The sequence below is a fragment of the Anastrepha ludens genome, chromosome 2 (assembly GCF_028408465.1).
Source record: "Anastrepha ludens isolate Willacy chromosome 2, idAnaLude1.1, whole genome shotgun sequence".
NCBI classification, from domain to species: domain Eukaryota; kingdom Metazoa; phylum Arthropoda; class Insecta; order Diptera; family Tephritidae; genus Anastrepha; species Anastrepha ludens.
Window position 1 is genome coordinate 168,731,943 of NC_071498.1, and position 22,571 is coordinate 168,754,513.

Below are 22,571 nucleotides of genomic sequence, written 5' to 3' on the forward strand. Positions count from 1 at the left end.
AGAAGTTGCTTAAAGCACTTAGATCTTTTTAAGAAGGTAACTGGTCCCTCCAGTAAGACATTTTGCAAATCTCCCACGTCTTCATAGAAATAATCGCCACGGCTTCCTTGAAGATACTGTTAATTGATATCGGTTTAAATACATACGAGGTATGTTCAAAAAGTATCGCGCATTTTGTGTTTCTTCAAAAATTATTTATTTATTCATTAATATCTATTTTTTCCCCTTCGAAATAATCCCCATGAGATATTATGCACTTGTGCCAACGTTTTTTCTAATCTTCAAAGCACTTCAGAAAATCTTTTTTTTTTTCTTGTTCAGCTCCTCCTTCGATGCCATCTTTATCTCGTCGATCGCAGCGTAGCGTCGTCCTTCCATGGGCCTCTTCAGTTTCGGGAACAAGAAAAAGTCACAGGTGGCCAGATCTGGGGAATACGGCGGGAATAGTAAGTTTTTTTTGACCAAAAAGTCGCGCACAAGCAACGATGGGTGAGCAGGGGCAGCTTCCATTGAGATGATTGAGCTTTGGTTTCCATGTCATAACCATAAACCTAAGATTCGTCATCAGTTATGACCCTCTGGAGTAAGTTTGGATCCTCGCGGACTGAGTCCAACATCACATGAAATAATAAGTCTGTTGTCTGGCTCACTGAAGTATTGTACATAAACAACTTAATTTGATAGTTGTAATTCATTTACTATATATCTACTGTCCGATTTTGCAATCGTGGGCTCTCAGCAACTTCTCTAACGGTAGCCCGCGAAATTTGAAAATTCACCTTATTTTTTGAACACACCTCGTATAAATATAACCCAAGGATATGGGCAACTGATTTACATATCTGTTCACATTATCCCTATAGTCACATGCATCCTTTGCTGGTTGTTCGGCTGAGCACCTCATTCAATTTCTGGTGCGCGCCTTGATGTTTTTCCACAAATAAAGGGACCTACACTTCTACACCCAGACGACATTGCGTTAACGAGCATAGTGTGAGCAGTGAGGCAATAACAAAGGTCAAAGAATGGCTCTCGGCGGCTAAACTGCAGCTAGCACGACAAATAACGGAAACAGTACTTATCACGAGCAAGGAAAAGTTAGAAACGATCACACTAAGCAGTGATACCCATCATATCGCCACAACACAAGCTGCACTAAGATCTGGGCGTTATGATCGATGCCCGGCTAAGTTTCAAGGAGCACATAAAAAAAGCATATGGAAAGGCAGCCATGGGGACGATGGCACTGACAAGGGTTATGACCAACATTGGTGGTCCCACTCAGAGCAGAGAGCGGTCCTGAGTAAAGTTAGCCAGTCTATCCTCATATATGCAGCACCCATATGTGGAAAGCCCCGATGCAGAACACATACGCAAAAAAGGCGAAAATAGTTTTTAGTCTAAGCGCACTTAGAGTTGCCTGGGCTTTCAGGACAGCGTCGTATGAAGCGATGTGTGTCAAATTGGTTATCATGCCACCAGATATAATAGCCTCCGAACTGGGTAGAGTGTACGCCAGAGCCAAAAGCCTAAACAGGCGACCAACGGCGGACGGACGCATGGAAGAAAGACAGAGAAACATGAACGAGTGGCATTATCGCTGGGTCTTAGCGACAAAAGGAAGTTTGGACACATTAACTGATCAGAAACGTACAGGCGTGGGTTGAGAGAAGACATGGTGACCCGATTACTACGTGACGTAATTCCTGATGGGACATTGCTGCTACAGAGAGTATCTGCAAATATATAGCCACGATAACGCAACATATTTTCTTCTTCTGCTCGAGGCACGTAACTGAAAGAGCGTCGATCGAAGAGCTAATACAAGGGAGAGTAACACCATGTAACAATGTAAATCAAATGCGCCAATCGAAGTTGGTATGGGCCACGATGAAACAATGGTCCGCGAATGTGCTACAGATACTGCGGAAAAAAGAATGGCAACGCCGTAAAGAAAAGAGACAAGTAAGTGACGAGGAGCAGACAGAAGCTTATATGAAGAGCCATACTGGCCAGCTTGGCTCTGAGAAGCAATGTTTCAACGGCGGTACTGCATGGCAAACTAAAGCTGCAGAGGTCGGAGTTGAGGTGTACTATTTCGCAAGTCCAGTTTACATAGTAAGATAATAATAACTGGGCGTGGTCCCAAATGAGGTGTACCTTTACCCAACTAGAATTACAGTGAGGCATGCCGAAGAATCAGTTAGGCCCGAATTAGGCAGGCCTTACTGAGGCACGCTTCACTATTACCTTACCAGGCCCACGTTAGTCAAGGCAAAGATTGGCATGCCAGAACAATACCAAATTTGGTTGTTGTCCCGAAAATCTGTGGCAGTGTCTCACTTAGGCATAAATTGGAGTCCCTAACTGATTTGTAGAAGGGCATCCGGAGTATTACCGAAATTCGGTTTTTCGAACCTGCGCCTAATGAGGCAGATGTGTGGCGATACTTTTCGGGACTTGGGCCTAGTTTGGCTGCCTAATGAGGCGCAAATTTGGAATGCGGTCTGCCTTATTTGCGCCTAAGCACCACCTTACCAAAATTTCTAGTCGGGTAGCGAGCCGTATGAATTTTGCATGCCATCTATGTTGACGGTATCTATATAAGATTCCCTTTTCGGATAAAAAAAATACTTCTACGCTTTCTCTAAACTGCAGATGATTATTTTGAAGAAGCCTTTTTCTGGCATAAATACACTCGGAGGCTCGCTATTGCTTGTCGAGGTGCAGCCGCTATTAGGAAAACTTTTTCTTCATTTTAGCCTTTCACCGACATTCGAGCCAACGTTCTCTCTGAATTACGAATGGTAGTCACGCATCAACCCATTCGGATGCGGCGGCCGAAAAATATCTTATATAATTTTTATATCATTTTGGTATTTCGTGCCCACAGCGGGTTCGAATCCGGTCTTTACCGAATGGCTGTATCGCACTAACCCATTCGACTAAGGCGAGCGGTGCATTATTAAAACTACAAAGTGGCGCAAAATTGCTCACCCTATCGGACGATTTATATTTTTACAAAAAGGGAAAGGGGTAAAAATGCATAATATAAACATTTCCATCACTCAACACAAGTTTTTATTTAGTGAAAAGAAAGAAAATTGATGAATAACTTTGCGCCACCTTGCATTTTCCAAGCAAAGCTTTTCTATTTCTTTGTATGGGCTTTTTCAGCACACCTGAACGGTGTCATACACTCTTGACTTGGCTTCCATTATTCTTGGTTAATCAACGGAAAAAGTGCAAGTACCGCCACTTCAATTGTGTCGCAATGTTGCAAGTTGGCTTCCTTGGTATTCTTGTGGATTGCTGGTGCTTTAGAAATTCCTCAAGACAACATGCTGACAAATCATAATTTTGGGACGCGTTGTAAAGGGTATGAATGGCACGCCTTTCTTTCACGGTCCAGCGGAGGCACTAGCGGCGTTGGCTGCAGCAGGTATCCGCGTCACTTATGAAAGGACGCAAAGCGTGAATAGCATGATTTGGAAATGGTCAAGTTACTGTGGTGAAGGCACACATTGGCTAAATCCATGCAGAGCAATTCATAAGGCATTCAAAGGTTGAAATCGATGTGAAAGGAAAATCACTTCAACCTCAACAATGCGCCATTGTAAGAAGTCGTTCAGACATACACACAAACATATTCACCTATATAATGACATACATACATACATGTAATAGTACAAAGTGTGTGTTTGTCAGGCTGAGAGTATTGACTGCGTTTTTTTTTATTTTATTGGTATGCTGCATATTAAATTTGATTTTTGAAGCCGAATATTTCGGAGCAAATAATTTATTTTATTTTATTTTTAATTCTTATATTTATTTTGTTTTTTTTTTTTGGTTTTTGGTTTTTTCTCTTTAACAGCTTGAGTAATCCGTTCATGCAGTGCCCTGGTGCCCCTTCTGGTGTTTGGGAAATCTCTTGAAATGCTCGCATGCGCATGAATGTGCATATGTTTGTCTGCATTTTTTAGTATAAAATTTCTTAAGTTTTTCATTGAATATAAAGAAAACAAAGGCTTATTGAGCGCCGCATAAAGCAAACAATGCCGACCGAGGGCTGTAGCAGCTCGACAATCGAAGGCCAAGCAGCAAATGCAGTGGAAACCAGATGAGTGGACACTTGAAAATCTTTGGGCCGCCGTTTCTTCTCTTATGCCTTTGCTCTTCTGTTATTCCAATGTATTTTATTTTGTTGCCTTTATACAGCCTTCTGTTAATATATATTTTTTTGTTTCTCAAGTATTCATATGGATGGCATTGCAGAAGTTGCCATTTTGCAATTAAAAACTGACGGCGGCACATTCCAAACAAGAATGAGTTGCACCCATGCAATGAGTTTGAGACCAAACAGCAAAGAAACGCCAACAATAAGTGAAAATAAGAAATTATTTGCTCTTGCAATGTGTTGCAATATGCACGGAATATATGCAAATGTGGCATATAAATACCTGCGAGAAAAAAGGAATACATATCCGGTTACATGCGGGTATCCAAATATGTATGTATGTATGCATGTGTGTATGGGTGTTGGTATATATTTCCGACATCGTGTAGCAAACACCCCAATTTTGATAATGACCAAATCTGGCATTCACAGAGAATTTGTAAGAAATTCCTATCCTTACAAATTCTTTGGCCTAGATTTTTTATACAAGCCGCTCCATCAAGCAATTACAATTTAAGGTATCAATTTTTTTTTATTTTCACATTTTTTTTACTGAACTAAGATCTGCGATGTGCTTTAAACTTGATTATTGACCAAGCAATTACTAAAATGGTGACTTGGAAAAGTTTAAAAACATTAATAACGTTCGAAAGCCTTCTAAAATATGGAATAATGAGTAGAAATAGTGAAGTTAAGTGGTCGCATAGACTACCCTGTCAGCCATTCAACGCTACTAGATGATATTTATCAGTCGACACTCCCGCCAGAGCTGAAGAGATGGTCCGCCAACTATCCGAGCGGTCGTCACTCGTCAGCGATTTGTCGTGACCAATCATCTAAACAGAGGAAGATCAAGCAAGGTGTTCCGCAGGGTGGTGTCCTTTCACCCTTGCTGTTCAAGTTCTATATATCGGAGCTCCCCCAGCCACCAGAAGGAGTCTCCCTGGTCGCTGACGCCGACGACTGCACGATAATGGCATAGATGGCCTGTGCGCCAAAGTAAACGACTACCTTGCCTGCCTTTCTTGCTTTTTAACTGCCAGAAACCTGCAACTTTCCCCCGCGAAGACCATGGCAATCCTCTTCACCACCTGTACAAAGGAGGTCAAGCTGCAACTTAAGGTAAAAGCCGACGACACACCAATTCCAACTGCCACTATTGCCACTAAAGTCCAAAATCGCAACAAGGTCCTCAAATCGCTTGCCGGCAGCACTTTTGGCAAACACAAAGAAGTTTTGCTATCGACATTTAAGGGAATGGGCCGGCCGGTTCTAAACTACGCTGCTTGTCTGGTCGTCTGGAACCAGTGACACGCAGTGGATAAAGCTCCAGACATGCCACTTGCTCCACTGCCATTCGAACAGCGACGGGTTGCCTCCAGATGCCCCCTCTACAACACCTTCATGACGAGACCCATATGCTACCTGTGAAGGAGCATAACAAACCGCTCAGCAAGCAGTTCCTGTTAGGGTGCTACCATAGGTTTCACCCTTGCAGACACCTGCTTGAGCCAGAGCCGCTTCTCAGGCACGTCAGGAGACACCTACTAAACTACGCCGACGAGATCCAGGACAAAACTAACAGACATCTACTGGACGAGACAGTATTTAGACAGACATTAAACGACATTCACCTGGAGACTGTTACCACCTTCATATGTTCCCGTCCGCAGAATGCTGTAATCGGAGCCCATTACTATCTATAGCAAATGAAGAGCTCCAGCTTCCCCGTGAGACCCGCGTAATACTGGCACAATAACGTTCTGGATATTGTAGCAAGTTAAAGTCGACATACCAAACATATGTTCGGCATGTGAAGGCACCCCGCAGGACACTAACCGCCTTTTCACATGCCCTTTAAAATCTACTCATCTAGCACCCCTCTCCCTCTGGACACAACCTGTCGAAACAGCATGTTTCCTGGGCCTGCCTTTAGATGAGCCAGACGAAGACGACCGGTGATATACCCTACACTGACGGGGCTTCTATTACTGTTACGACAACAACAACAACAACTACATTTTCAAATTTCTTTAGAGAATATTAAGTGTTAAATGTAGTATTGAAGATGGACAATGGCCGGCATCGAGGGTTTACTCGGACCAACTATTCTTAAATTGCTCTTTTAGACTCCCAGACCGGTGTAGCGTCTTCCAAGCTGAGATCTTCGCTAAAGACAAAGACGATTAGATAAATAGTTGATAGTCAAGCAGCGATCAAGACACTGGCCTCACCTCGCGTCAATTCAAAATGTATTAAAGACTCATACTTTGTTGGATCCCGGGCCATTCTGGAGTGGAGGGAAATTAAAGAGCGGATGAGCGTGCAAGGCAGGGCTCTGAACTTGACCTTCAGTGGAGGTAGAGGACATAAACATTCCTCTAAACGAACTCTGCCCAGCGATTGAGCGTGAACGCGGAAATCAATAGAAGGTGGTCTCTGACTTCCAACGGTAGGGTATGCAAAGCGTTCTGGCCAAAACTGAATCTTAAAAGGGATTGGATTCTGCTTGGATTCAACAAATCAACTACCAGTCTGTAGAATGGATGTGGTACCTCACAATGACTTTTGTAGCAGCTGTGGAGATTAAGAAGAAATTGAGCCACTTCCTCGGTTATTGTCCCGCACTTCAAAATAGCCATGCCAAATTTCTTTGAAGACTAGGGAAATTTGCAAAATATCTCACTGGAGGGGCTAGTTACCTTCTTAAAAAGATTTAAGTCAAATGCAGGTATCTCAATGGACCTAAGGACCACCGAGTGTTTTGTCTCATCCTAACCTAAGTCTTAAAATATCAAATCGAAGTTTCTATTGGTTGGATTCCCCCGAAAATCTCAAACATTGTGTTGACCAAAAGGGCTACTCTAAAACCAGCTTTGGAAGTCATTTGACGAAATTTGTTTTTTCTGTGCCATACTTAATGAGAGGGTTTGATCGATCCCGTAAAAATTGTTTCGAAAAAATGCGTCCTTTACTTAGATATATGTAAATTGGACCGAACCGAAAAAGAAAAATTTCGCCGAACACCCCTGAGCTTAAGGTATTTTTGCAAAAGGTAGGTTAGGTTAGGTTAGGTTGAAGCGGTTGCCCATTGTAGGACACACGCAGGCTCATGGACCATTGTGATGCCGCGTGCGGAACTAGCCCGTATCCCTCCTGAAAGCAATGTGTACTTTTCAAAAATTTCGTAAGATTCTTAATTTCGACAGAGCCGAGATCTTCTACTTCATTAAAGAAATGTCCGCCCAAAATGGCGAGTATACGCCTGGATAGGGCAGGACAGGACACAGAAGGTGTGGGATCGTCTCTTCCTTGTCTAGACAACTTCTGCAGAAGTCATTTGTTGGCACACCCATTCTTTGGGCGTGTCTACCGATTAGGGATTGCCCGTAATAACTGAAATCAGTGTGCTAAGACTATACTCATCTCTTCTTAGTAGAAGTTCCGTGCGCTTGGCGTTGAGAGTCGTCGGCCACATCTGTCGGGCGATTTTGCAAGTGGCTTCATTACGCCATTTTTCATTCGCTACTCTTACAATTTCCTCGCGGATACGTAGTCTACATGTTTGCAAGGGTATACCTATATCACTGTATATGTACTCTTCAGTCAATTTGGTACCGATTCTCGCTAGTTCAGCGGCTCTGCAGTTCTCCTCAATGTCGCAATGGCCAGGAACCCATGTTATCACTAGGCGAAATGACTCAGCAATCTCGTTAAGAGATGCGCAGCATTCTACCTCGGAGGTTGTCGACAATTTTGTGAGGGATTTTATCGGCGCCTGGCTATCAGTGAAAATGTAGATATCATTTCCAGGTATCGCATGACACTGTACCAGTGTCACGGCTTTCATTATTCCCATCAGTTCAGCCTGAAAGACACTACAGTAGTAGGGGAGCCAAAAACTGAAGGAGATCCCCAGATGCTCGGAATATACACCTCCGCCCATCCTGCCATCGAGCTTTGAGCCATCTGTGTAGACATGGTTGGACTCGCCCTGCCTTACCACGTCCCGTTCTCACTCTTCCCTCGAGGGTAGGAGGCAAGTATAGGCGGGACTGTATAGTCCACCTGTGCGGGAAGCCCCAACGTGCCCTCCAGGATTTTACCGTGGTCGTAGTCTATGTTTAACCACTTATTTAAACTGCTCAGCCTTATTGTTGCACTGCGCGCAATGTACTTTGCCTGCAGGTCTACTGGAAGGAAGTTTAATACTCGTATCACATATGGTGCTTTTGATGGTGTGGTTGACATTGCACCGGTTATAAGAACAGTTGCAAGTCTTTGGACCCTTCCAACTCTTTTAATGTTCACGCCCTTCTCCATGGCATTCCACCATATTGCAATACCGTAGTAGAGAATTGGTCTAATTACTGCTGTGTTCAACCAGTGTATCATTCTGGGTTTCTAACCCCATTTTTTCCCAATGAGCCTTCCGCAGAAGTATAGCGCCGTCGTAGCTTTGCGTACTCTATCTGCGACTGTGAGCCCCCAATTTAGCTTCCTATACAGTACAAGTCCTATATTAGATACTTAGCGCTTTCTGGTACCTTAAGGGGTTTTCCTCCTAAAAGTATTTGTTGAAGAGCAGGTGTTTTGTGTTTTCTGCTGAACAGTATCAGTTCCGTTTTTTCCGGATTTATTTGTAGTTCTTGACTTTTGCACCATATTAAATTTCCAAACACCAAATGAGCACCCTGTATATATGTATAAACGCAAAAGTATGTTTGTAGCTTATACTTATACTTCCACTCTTAAGCTGTTCGTGCGATTGCGAAGAAATTTTGGCTAATTGTTGGAAAGCTTGCGCTGAAATTGAGTTATTTCGAAAAATTTGATTTATACTCGAAATATACTACGAGTATATGGTAACTACAGGGACCTGAACAGAAGTTTTTTGGAAGAAATGTGTCCTATTCTATTCTATTAATTCTATAAGACAGCAGATTTTATTTTGCAAATAATGTACAAAATACAACAGAGTTTGGCAAATGACTTTTTTTATTTCACAAACTTTCTTAGCCCATGGGTATTTATGAATGAAACGCAATTCCACATACCATACTTTTCCCGTGGCACCAGAGACAGAAATCCAATGGTGCTACATCACAAGGCCTCGGCGACTATTTCAACTTGATATTTCGTGAGCTGTTGCGTCCAGAGTGCTTCTTTCGCAATAATGTCATTGTTTCATGAGCTGTGTGGCAAGTGGTACCGTCCTGCTGAAATCACGCCCTGTCAAAGTTCATGTTATCTAATTTAGGTACTAAAAATTTTGGGAGACATGACGCGATATATGGCGTGAATACGACAGCTTAAGCCCAATGCTCTCAATGCTTTTAATGAGGTGGGGAAACCAGCAGCTCCAGGATATCGCATGTCCATTGGAGATGTTCTCCAATCACTCACAACGGGCTTTGACAATGGACAATTGAGCCTCTGGTTGAGTGCGCGCTTTCCTCATGCACGCTCTCATAATCCAACCTATTCACAGACCTAAAGCATCACTAATGAGATGCTGAACATATTGAATGTGCCTTCTTATCTACTGCATATATTTGTAAGAGTGATCTCTGCGCGTGTCGTCATAGACGTCGTTGCAACTAATGAGCTCGTCTGAACCGCACTGCTCCACTTTGTGCATCGCAGGGGCACAGACACCCACTTTCCGCGACTAGACTGGTTTTTAAGGCGCGAATATTTGTCAGTTAATGCAAGTCCAATCGATAGCAGGTCCAATGGCAGCTAACACATACCAATGCATGTATGTATGTATGTATTTGTGTAGCAACATTCATATCTTCGAGACAGCATAAATATTTTCGGACAACGACTTGCCGCATATTGAGAATGTTGAGCTACGAATGGGTGACTTGTTGAGCGGCGCAAAGGGCACCAACCCAGGTTAACACAGTCGACGAAACGGCCGTTAAAAAACTGCCAACAAGCATAAGCACACACACCTCTGTATGTATGTATCTCCACACAAGAAAACACATTTGTGTGTCAGTGATTTCTCGCCTTAGCACTGGGCAAACACAGAACATACTTGCGCCAACAACAATAGCAGTAGAAGTAGCAGCAGCAGCGGCAGCAGAAGAAGCAATAACAATAGTTGCTCCCACCCGTGTGTGTGGCTGATATGGGATAAGTTGTGTTGGTGTTTGTTTGCGCGCGCTGTCACCCGCTCAAACTCAAACATTCGTGTATGTGCGCGAGCTATGCACATCTAATTTCCAAGCGACACAGAGCGTAATAGCAACAGCAACAGCAACAACACCAACAACATTTGTCAACCGCAAAAGCCGATAAAAGTACTCGAGAGTATCAAAATAACCAAAAGCAAGAAGCAAACCCAATTTCGCCCGCCAAACAATACGACTCAAGCGCCCTGCTCAACGCGGCGCAGCGCGGCGCAACGCGGCTCAACATAAGCACAAGCGGCAACGGCAATGGCAGCAGCGCAATACACACACAAACATACATATGTATGTATGCACTTAAGTTGAGCCCAGCCATAACAAAAACTTCGTTAGCGGCAACAATAATAAAAACAAATCAACTGTTGCACGTACTAAAGGCAAAGGCGAATGGGTGGGCGCGGCAAGCGGTTAGGCGGGTGTCAATGCTGCCGTGCGGTGTATCTGTGGGTTGAGAATGCGCTATTGCATGTCTGCCACTTCTGCCGCGACGATGTATGTTGTCGTTAGGCGAGGCATGAATTGCGGCAGCAGAATATGAGACAGCAGTAAAACATCAACAACAACACACAGCCATTACCAGCAAGAATGGGGAAGAAATGCAATCAGAAATTTTGTCCGTTACGAAAAACACCACTACATACATATATACACACACACACACACATACATGCATGCAAACATATGTACATTCATCAGTGCTTCGTTGTTGAGCCGTTGAGCTATGCGCGCATGTTGAGCGCATAATGTACAATACCACTCACACATACACGTACAATGCAGCCACACACGCACAGATATGCTACACCAATACATGTGCGGGCGCCGTCTTTTTGACTGCCTATAAAGTTCTGGTTTTTGTGTCGGTGAGTTTCGCGCGCGCCACACACACACTAATGTGACTCGTATGGCCATGGCATAATTCTTGTTGTTGCTATTAACGTTCAATTTGCTGGTGTTATGTTTTTTGGTTGGCTTTATATAGGAAAGTATGAGCGCGCGCTTTTGAGATATATACGTTGACACACACACATAGATAAAAACATACAATGCATATCTACATACACACACACACACACGTATGTAAAGGAGAAAATAGATATTATGACAACTAATAGTAAGACCCATGGAACCGAATTCCAAATTTCCCAGTACTTTTTTGCATACCGAACCCACGAGCTGCCTCATCGTCATCATCAATTTCGTCTCTCACGGATAGAACATAGGGCCTCAGGAGGTGTAAAGGGGCTTACGAAATCTGAGGAAGTACCTATCAGTATTCTGTTATCACAATTCCTACTCTCACGTCCACTCGATGCGCCCTAGTAACCTGAGCAACCATAATTGAAAACGAGGTATACAATGGGCGTGGAAGGCATGGTCAGGAAATTAATAATTAAGAGAAATGCGGAAATTTCATCTGCACATCGAATTTGGAGGTACAGAATTTATGTTAATATGGAAACAGTTCTACGACTGAACCCCCGAGCTTAGTCTTCCATTATCTCGTTTTCCGGTTCATACATTAAACAATGCTTTTTGTATTAAGTTGTCCTGGGAGCTTTTGACAAAATGGCTTAGCACTTTCTACCAATCAAACTCCAAATTAAAGTGTTCCAAGGAAATATTTCAACTATTTTGAAACTATTCACGATTGTGGCTAAAGAAGCCATTCCAAGCCACCCGAAAGTATGCAAAATATAACAACAAAAAAAAATCCCTTCTTACTTTTGGAAGCACTGGCCTAAGCATGTCTCTTAAGAGCTAAACGGCTAGAAGCAGAGCCGCTTGTTCATCGCTACACCGTTGTTGCTTTCACTTCAAAATTTTACGCTTAGCGAGCAATGGAAAATAATTGTTTGATTCCACAAAATACCCAGCCCAACTAAAATTTTTCTAAGATGTACGCGGGTATATAAAGTGCGCTGCGGGCCGAGTTTAGCCTTGTTCAATTGTTTTAACTATTTTCCAAAAAACAAAAAGAAATTTTCGAAAATGCCTATAATTCCACATCGCATAGTTTCACCTAATAGTATTATTTGTAACGGTCTAATTTTCATGCCATCAGTGTGTTGTTTAGGGTGTTTTTTTTAGAGGTTAGGTTTTCAAGTTGGCACTACTTTTTTCGTAGATGGTCTTTTTGACATCTGTCACTTGATTTATGCTCAGTTTGGTTTGCCATTTCATAATGAATAGACTTACACCTGAACAACGTTTGCAAATCGTGCAAATTTATTACGAAAATAATGGTTCGGTTCACGCGACGCATCGCGCGCTGCGTCCAATATTCGGTCGACATAATCGTCCATCAGAGTCACTAATTCGATTAACCATGGATCGGTTTCGCACCACGTTTGCTCTAGTGGATAATACGCATCCTCAGAGACGTCGTACAGTGCGCACCGAAGACGCTATTGCTGCTGTGGAGCAGAGTATCGAAGAAGACCCGAATGAGTCCATCCGCCATCGCGCGCAGCAATTGGAGATGTGCCCATCCACTTTATGGAAGATTTTGCGGAAGGATCTTGGTTTGCGGGCTTACAAAATCCAACTCGTGCAAGAATTGAAGCCGAACGACCATCAAGCGCGTCGCACGTTCGGTGAATGGGCCCAAAACGAGATGGCCACCGATCCCGATTTTCACAAGAAAATTTTGTTCAGCGATGAAGCTCACTTTTGGTTGAATGGGTATGTCAATAAGCAAAATTGTCGCATTTGGAGTGAACATAATCCACAAGCCATTGCTGAGACGCCGTTACATCCTCAAAAAGTAACTGTTTGGTGTGCTCTATGGGCAGAGGGAATCATTGGTCCATATTTCTTTAAAAATGAAGCCGGCCATAATGTTACAGTCAATGGAGAGCGCTATAGAGCCATGATTAATGACTTTTTCGTGCCTGAATTGGACGATGCTGATGTGGACGACCTTTGGTTCCAACAAGACTACGCTACATGCCATACAGCCAACGCAACAATCGATTTATTGAAGGAAACTTTTGGTGAGCGCATTATCTCGCGCCGTGGACCTGTGGCGTGGCCTCCAAGATCGTGCGATATAACACCGCTGGACTATTTCTTGTGGGGCTATGTGAAGTCGCTTGTCTACGCAGATACGCCCGAGACGATTGACGACTTGGAAGAGAATATTCGGCGCGTTATTGCTGACATACGGCCCCAATTGCTGCAAAAAGTGGTCGAAAATTGGGCCTCTCGGCTGGAATTTATTCGAGCCAGCCGCGGCGGCCACTTGCCCGAAATCATTTTTAAAACATAATGGCAAACCCTTATCTTTATAATAAAGCTAAATTCTTGGCCATAACATTAAATTATATACGTTTTATTTCATCTTGAAAACCTAACCTCTAAAAAAATCACCCTTTACTTCTTATTTCCGTCGAGAAGTTTAAAAAATATCTCATGCATCTCAAAAGTGCCGTCGTACCAGAAAAAGCAATTGCCTCATCATGGACTTAGATGCAGCCTGAAACCGCTCTCACATAACTTCGGAGTTGGAATCCACTATTTCAACATCTAAGCGTCGAGGGGGTACCAGCGCTTCTTCTTGCGTAGCACGTCTTCTACATAAAAAGCTAACTCCTCCCTAAGCCCTTCTTTTTCTATTATTTTTGAAACTATATTTTCGGCCGTAACAAATTCCTACTACGGCTTGGAGTCGTTCGGGTTCTTCTAACCATCTTTTGCATTCAGAAAATGTGTAGTTTGTGGCATCTGATTAACTATCACCATATAGGTATACAGTGGGGGAGAATCTACTTTGGCCATTTGAAAAGGTATTGCGTGAAATACCCGTAGACGGAGAGAAGCTGCGTGAGGTCAAAGTTTACTTTGGCGAAAGGCCTGCTGCAGCAACTTTATATGGTGCCGATCATTCTGTGTGTGCATCTTAATGTAGTTTCCATCCTTCTAAATGCTCGGTTCATTTATTTTGAATCCAAAGCTGTTTCCGATTCAACGGTGGAAGGCCTAAAACACTGACAACTGACTGTATTGAAAATTTATGTAATAATAAAATTGCTTTTGTATGCCTTCATAAAATAAAATTAAATAAAAATTAATTGTAATGATATCCAAAAATATCTTTGAAAATTCCACATTCTCAGAATTACGATTTTCAAACCCCGAAAATGCGATTTCACAAAGTTGAATGCCTTAAGAGATGTCTACGCGTATTTGTATATCAGTATGTATGTATACATATACTTGTCCACATGTACTTACACATATGCACTTTGTAAGTAAGTGAATTCTTATTGAGGGGAGTTGAAAATATGGATCGCCTGCGCTGTGCTCTCGTGCGCCGTATTGAGCGCTTCTCAAATGTTGAGCACCACTGCCCACTGGCAGCAAGTCAGCTGGTGTTGCGCTCGCCTATCGCCCTCACTGCGCTGGCGGTTACAATTTTCGTGATAGGGTCTATGGCGCGTATGCTAACAGTCGTGCTGACAATTCAATTGTTTGCATTAAAAGCAAATACAAATAATGAACTTTCCAAAAGTTATTTTATTCTCCCCCTCTCACTAAATTTCTTATTGCTTTCCGTTTCATTGCGCCAGATAAATGAATGTTTGATTAAAGAAAGAACCAACCAACCAACCAAAGAAAGAACAATAATTATTATTTTTTTATTTTTAAAGGAACTTAATTGTTTAGAAATAAAAGCAACTAAGAAAACGTAAGCTTTTCAAGCAGATGTCAGTATTCTCTAATGCATTACATAAAATATTTCTTTTTAGGTGGTTTTGTTAACTTGAAAATAAAAATAATAATAATGAAAGTAAGATGTCCCCCATCTACTGGAAATAAGCACACAAATCCGTTCTATCAAATCTAATATTGAATTAGTTGCAGATTTATTTAGATCTATGCAATAACTAAACACTGAAGTTCCTTCGTTGTTAAGCTAAGTTATTAAGAAAACTTTATTTATTAGCAATCCAGAAAATATTGCATTTCTTACAGACTAAAAGACATTTTACTTGTATAAGAGGAATCAAAAGTAGAAGAATTAAAAAAATTACACTGTGCGACAATTTTGGGGTCATCAAAATCAAACCACACCGGACCTTTTTTTTCTCAAAATATACCTATTCAATAGCAAAACCCTCGCTGGGTTTTTAAAAGTTAGCTCGATTTTTTTTTTTATTGCGTTTTGAAGTTTTCTATTTTCATGAGATTTTGGAGTTTTACCTGTACGCTAAATTTGACTTATAAATCGACCTTTGTTTGATTTAATCGATTTATTTTGTCATAGCTTGATGCAGAAATTTCGTACATGTACAAATAAACTTATTTTGAGAAGAACCTATATCTCAATACGCAATTTTGAATACCAAAATTTCGAAAAATTGTATGTTTTTACCATTTTTTACTGTAATTATGAAAATAATTAAAATTTCTCACTATTTCTTCTAGCAAAAATGTTGCAAAATGTACTAAAAAAGTCATTTATAAGATAAAAACATAAAACTGAACTTTAAGTTTGTTATTTTCTAAAAAAATAAATTTTTAACAAGATTTTTCTTCATAAAAATAATTTTTTTATACTCTGCTTTAAATTTTTTTTAAATAATTATTATCTAAAAACTCTGTAGGTAAAAATATTAAATAGATTAAGTAAAAAGAATATAGACTTGAATTCTTTTAATTTTTTTTTTTTTTTATTAAAATAAAGAATTTTTACGTACTAAAACCTTAGAGACGAGCTCTTTTCGACAATGGTTGAATTTCAACATCATCATTATCAGAGTAATCAGATTCATCAGTAAAGAATTCCATGCCTGTCTCTTCTTCTTCTACCTCATATTCTTTTTCCTCCTGGTTACTCCATTTTCCTTCATTTTCTTCCTGGTCGTATTGAAAAATATGTTTACTCCACCAACATATTTCGGCTAGTATGGCACCTGGAGCTCGTTTTCCTCGGTATCTTGACTCAAATGGCATCGCAGTTTGATGGTAGCGCTCTCCTTGCTCATCTGATTCTGTCGACAATTGTTGACTAAAATAGTTCAAATGTTGGTGAAGAAAGTGAATTTTTAGCGACATATGGACCCCAATTTTGGAAAAAGCATCTAGCATTCGTCGCACAGATTCTTTGTAATTTGGAGAACGATGTTTGCCTAAAAGTCCAACTATTATTTCTTTTAACGATTCCCACGCAACGATTTCATTGTTTATTAGGACCCTGTTAAAGTCTTCAGACTTTACCAATTTGCGAATGTCAGGACCATTTAAAACGCCTGAAAGAAATTAAACAAAATATGAAAAAATATATATACAAATAAATGATATATATGTGTGCATCTGGAAATAAATGTATCTCAGAATCTCACCATTTTTCAATTTTGCATCACTGATCTTCGGAAAAATGTCACGTAGGCAGGAAAACCCCTCATCCCTTTTAGCAACAACCATCAGGAAATTTTTCACAATTCCTAGCTTGATGTGAAGTGGTGGCAAAATTATTTTTTTGGATGATACAAGTTCCTTGTGAATTCTATTGGCGTCTTTCTTTTCACTTTCATCTCTCATTTTCCAATCGTTTGTTTGGTATTGATCCCCTTTGTAACGACTATCCCAATCACACAAAAAACACATGTGTTTAATGTAGCCAACTTGAAGGTGGTTACGTATAAAATTATTTTCATAATTACAGTAAAAAATGGTAAAAACATACAATTTTTCGAAATTTTGGTATTCAAAATTGCGTATTGAGATATAGGTTCTTCTCAAAATAAGTTTATTTGTACATGTACGAAATTTCTGCATCAAGCTATGACAAAATAAATCGATTAAATCAAACAAAGGTCGATTTATAAGTCAAATTTAGCGTACAGGTAAAACTCCAAAATCTCATGAAAATAGAAAACTTCAAAACGCAATAAAAAAAAAAATCGAGCTAACTTTTAAAAACCCAGCGAGGGTTTTGCTATTGAATAGGTATATTTTGAGAAAAAAAAGGTCCGGTGCGGTTTGATTTTTGATGTCGCACTGTGTTATTTGAACTAAACTTGTTTGTTGTTTTTTACGTAAAAACTTTTTTTACACGTAAAGACTTTTCTTTTCCTAATAATAAAAGAGCCAAACAATGACTTACTAGGTGTTTCCATTTTTGGTACAATAATAACACTGGAAAGAGTATTTCTCAAAAATCTGGGCATCACAAGTTCAAGAAAATTCGAATAAAATAACTCTATAACTCTTTATTTAATTATCGTCTCTTCCGGGTGAAATTGGGAGCTGAAGGGTTTACGGGTTCACGCTGGCATAGGATAGTTTGAGTAAAAGTATAAATAGTTGGCTAAATTTGGCCACAAATGGAATGGAATTGGGATTGATTTTTTTTTTTTAAATAGCCACATTGATTCATTCCTCCCAAAACATTATCGCCATTGCTTGACATTTGTAAAAGTTAAGCCGTCTTGAGTAAATCTACCTCTGCACGTGTTTTCGATTTTTTATTGTTTTAAAAGTTTATTTTAATTCGCAATAACGAGTTTTTATTAAATTTGCGTTAAAAATGGATTCAATGGTGCGAAAGCCTCAGAGATGTGAGAAACCTGTTTTAAAAATGATACTCTAAAGAAAACAGCCGAGTGGCATGAATGGTTCAGAAGAGATCTTGAAGCCATCGAGGATGTCGAGCGTAGTGGCAGGCCGATGATATCAAAAGTAATGAAAAAATCAATGAAGTAAAAGAAAAGATGATCAATAAGTGCAAATTGACCATCAAAGAACTGGCAGAGGTCTTGAACATTTTTTAAGGATCCGTATAAGACTTTCTAGTTAAAGATTTGAGTTTGTGCCGCTTTACTGCAAATTTGGTCCCAAAGTACCTGAATTTCATGCAAAAGAGGAACCACGTGGGCATCGCTAAATTCGTGATTTAAGCGGCTGAATCCGACTCAACAGTCATCAAACGCGTGTCGTTACTGGAAACGAGACGTGGATTTATGACCTTTTTAATGAAGGTGGTATTGCCCATTGCACTTAAGGCCTAAAGCGAGAATTTAAAACACCCAGGCACGCTTCCCAGATTTTTTAAGAAACTTAGCAGTTCGTCGCGTGAAAGAAAATGGAGCTTGTCCACTCTCAATGCATCTTCTAAGTACGTCAAGCTAAAGCCGGACCGCGGTATAGAAAATACTTTGTACTATTTTCATTAAGGTGGCCGCCATAACGGAATGGGTTGGTGCGTGACTACCATTCGGATGTGCTTAGATTCGAAGACCAGAACATCAAACATCAAATGATAGAAAAAGCTTTTTCCAATAGTGATCAGCCCTCGGCGGATAGTGGAAAAGCACCGAGTGTATTTCTATCATGAAAAAGCTCCTCATAAAAAACCATTTGCCTTTCGGAGTCGGCTTGAAACTGTAGGTCCCTCCATTTGTGGAATAACATCAAGTCGCACACCACAAATAGGAGGAGCAGCTCGGAGTTACACCTAAGAGAAGCTTACGCTTTAGTTATTCTTTTTCCTTTATAATAAAAAAAAAAAAAATGTTATAGTTTAGTTTGCGTTAAGGGGTTAGGCGTAGTCAGAATTTTCAAAACATTGGATTTTTTTGCATTTTCCTAATGTATGATATCTTGGAAATATTTTGTGAAAATTTGAAGTGAATCCGACTAATACTTTTCGAGTTATTCAACAATTAACAAAGAGCGCTCGGGCAAATCGGCAATCGATAGCAAAACTTTAAATGCGTTTTTCTCAAAACTATGTTTTTTAAACTGGTGATCACTGTAACTTAAAAACCGCTTGGTAGATTTCAATAGAATTTATACTGCTTTTGAAAAACATTAAAAAGTCGTGCGTGATCGAGGGATTTTTTTTCAAAAATTTCGATTTTTTTTTAACAATTAATTGTCGGTGTTTTCTCGGAATTCTGAAAAATATTTCCTGAGGCAGCCATATTGTTAATTTTACGAAGAAAAGGTTCGATCGGGATCCACTCAAACAGCGATAACTTTTACAATATTTTTTTTTTTTGAAAGTTTGCTAAAGTCAAGTCGAAAAATGATGTATTAATGCTATGTTTTTATTTTTGTAAAATAAAGCAATGGATAGGCAAACAAAATTATTGAAAACCACCATTTTTCTCCGTATTATTATTAGGTGCGCAACTAATTTCTCGTCAATAGTTGCAGCCAGCGGTGTGTGCTAGTCGATTCTAACATAACATAAACGTCATAAACCAAGCTTAGACTTATGGTAAATAAGCTGCTTCGACGCATTATTGATTTTGTTTTGGTATCTTAGACTTTTCGTTTTGTGAAAATGTCTGATTTTGTGCCGAATAATCGTCATTTGCGGGAAGTGTTGATTTTCCTCTTTCATTCGAAAAAAACGGCGGCTAAAGCGCATCGAGAGCTACAAAAACTTTATGGAGATGCTGCTTTAAGTGATACAACGTGCCGAGATGGGTTCCGTCGCTTCAAAGACGGTGATTTTAATGCAGAAGACCGTTCGCGTGAAGGAAGGCTAAAAAGCTTCGAAGGCATTGCTCAATGAGGATCCGTGTCAAACGCAGGAAGAGTCTGCTTTAGTATTAGGAGTTACCCGCCAATCCATTTCCAAGCGATTGCATGCTTTGGGAATGATTCAGAAACAGGGGACTTGGGTTCTTTAGGAGTTAAAACCAAGGGATGTTGAACGTCGTTTTTTCGCCTGTAAACAACTGCTCCAGCGGCAAAAAAGGAAGGATTTTCTTCATCGCATCATGACGGGTGATGAAAAATGGATTCACCACAGTAATCCAAAGAAAAGAAAGTCATGGAGTCTGCCCGGTCATGCTTCTACGTCGTTGCCTCGGCCGAATATTTACGCTGCGAAGGTTATGCTATGTATTTGGTGAGACCAAGTTGGTGTTTTTTTATTATGAACTGTTAAAACGAAGCGAAACCATCACTGGGGATCGATATCGACTTCAATTGAAGCGATTGAGCCGAGCACAGCGCGAGGAGCGGCCGCAATAGTGATTCTACAGCATGACAACTCTCGGCCTCACGTTGTCAAACCCGTTAAAACCTACCTGGAAACACTGAAATGGGAAATCCTACCCCACTCGCCATATTCTCCAGATATTGCGCCGCCCGATTATTACCTTTTCCGATCGATGGCACATGGTCTAGCTGACCAGCAGTTCCATTCATATGAAGACATCAAAAAATGGCTTGATCCGTGGATAGCCTAAAAAGATAAACAGTTTTACCGCGACGGTATACGAGATCCACAGAATGATGAGAAAAAGTAGTACCCAGGGATGGACAATACTTTCAATGATTCACTTGTAACCGTTTTTTCCGAATAAAGTTGTATTTTCATCAAAAAAACAGCGAGAACTTAATTGCGCACCAATATCATTTTTAACCCCTTAATAGATACATATGTTAACCAAAACGGTTGATTTTGTCTTATCGATTTTTGTTATGAAACGGGTTACCGAATAGCAAAATCGTTAAAATTGTGGTTAAGGAAGATAACAATGCGAAGGAGGCTAAAACATATGAACTCCACTACAGCGCTCATAGTGCACACCTCCTCTGTCGGAGAAACAAGTTTTCGTTACTCTTTCAGGCGAAATTTATATATGTATCTACCATCTAATATTTAAGCTGCTGGGATATTTTCAAAGTTCTATGAAACAATTCATCTTTTATTCCACAATATTTCAAAGATTTTCCGAGAAAATCACATAGCAAAAATATCACTACTAAACCCACCGCTCATTTAAGACGCAAAATATTTTACGATTATGACTTTAACAGCTTACAGTAATAATAAAAAATAATAAAAAAAACTCTCTGTATATGCACTTGTTTACATCCCAACACCTCCCTAACGAGTGAATGCAATATATTTCTTTCATATTATATTAATTACTCCGGTGTTGTGAATTAAAAAATAGTTCCTATCCCTCGCCTATTTTACTCTTTTTGTCAACTCAAATTTTTTCACAATACTAAAAACTCATATTTTAAATAAATCCCACGCTATAATTTGTTGCTTACTGACATCTTTACAATTGCAATTTGCCACACCCTCGTACATTTTTTAGTATTTTCCAATTTGATCCGATTTTTCGAGCTGCCTTTCTGATCTTTTTTGTGCTGATTTCCTGTACGATAATTCAAAGTGGCTGACAATAATCGCAAAGCGAATTGAATTGAAATGAAACAACGTAGCCGGCGAGATGCCAATGATTTTCTTTTCATGGCATGCCAAATCAGCGCAGGAATCATTAACGGCGGACTGAAGTTGCCCTATGCCCATGCATGTGCATGTGTGTGTGTGTTGACCTTTCACTGTGCAGTTTTCGTGTAGATATTTATTTTTTTCTTTCCTTTTTTTATCATCAAATATATTTTTTTTATTTGCAGACCACCAATACGTGGAGGCTTACCGGTCCGTAACGTTCAATAGAAAAATAAATGGCACAATAGAAGGCCGAGATTTGAGCGCAAGATCAGCACACGCAGCTCGGTCGGATTCCAGGGATAATTGTAAGAATCGGCAGCTACTTGCCTGCGTAGGTAGGGCGCTATCAAAAGCGAAAGAAGAGTGGCGCAGGCACACACAATCAGCTGATTGCAGGTGGATGCGCTATTGTGCAACAAAATGCCCATTGAATTGCTACACCTCATCAGCACCTGAGGATTACCCATGGAGATCAGCCGGCAGCAGATCGAACCGTGTGACTTTCTGCGATCAGCGCAAGAGCAAGCAAACACGACAATTACCCCTAAACCAGCTGATGGTGATGACTTTTCTAATGTAAGTCCGTGCAGTATTAGTGTTTTTGTTGTGTGGGTTTGTTTTTTGTTTTTTTTTATTTTTATTTTTTTATTTTTGCTCTATTCGTCTATGCGTGTGTGAACAGGTCTCCTGCAAAGAAAGGAGGAGAAAAGCAACGTATTTAAGAAAAAATATTGTGTGCGACATTAAACAGCTGATCGCTCGGAAATTTTCCCAGCCTCTCAGCCTAATGGAAATTGTTAGTGTCGCCGCCGAGTTGCGGCCGAACTGGGCTGTGCACTGTCAATAGGACGAGATGAGACTTTATTGCTTTGTTTTTTGCTACTTTTCAACTACTTACAGTTTCTTGTTGTTGTTATTTACTTAATTCATCTGCCTGAGAATCACAAATACAGCAAGGAAATTTGAGTTCTTGTTTGAT

The 22,571-nt window shown here is 40.4% G+C and overlaps 1 protein-coding gene across 3 annotated transcripts in view; it reads right to left on the reverse strand.

Annotated features, from left to right (window-relative positions):
* Window positions 1-21,780, reverse strand: part of LOC128855820 (uncharacterized) — a 103,935-nt gene extending 82,155 nt beyond the window's left edge. For 2 of the 3 annotated variants that reach the window (XR_008453764.1, XM_054091017.1), the window contains exon 1: window positions 21,406-21,780. Coding sequence is in view for 1 of the 3 variants with exons in the window: in XM_054091017.1 (XP_053946992.1) it covers window positions 21,406-21,636 (231 nt within the window). In the remaining 2 variants the exon portion in view is untranslated. The remainder of the gene's footprint in view (window positions 1-21,405) is intronic. The other variant, XM_054091019.1, reaches the window with a different exon arrangement.
* Between the last annotated feature and the right edge of the window lie 791 nt (window positions 21,781-22,571).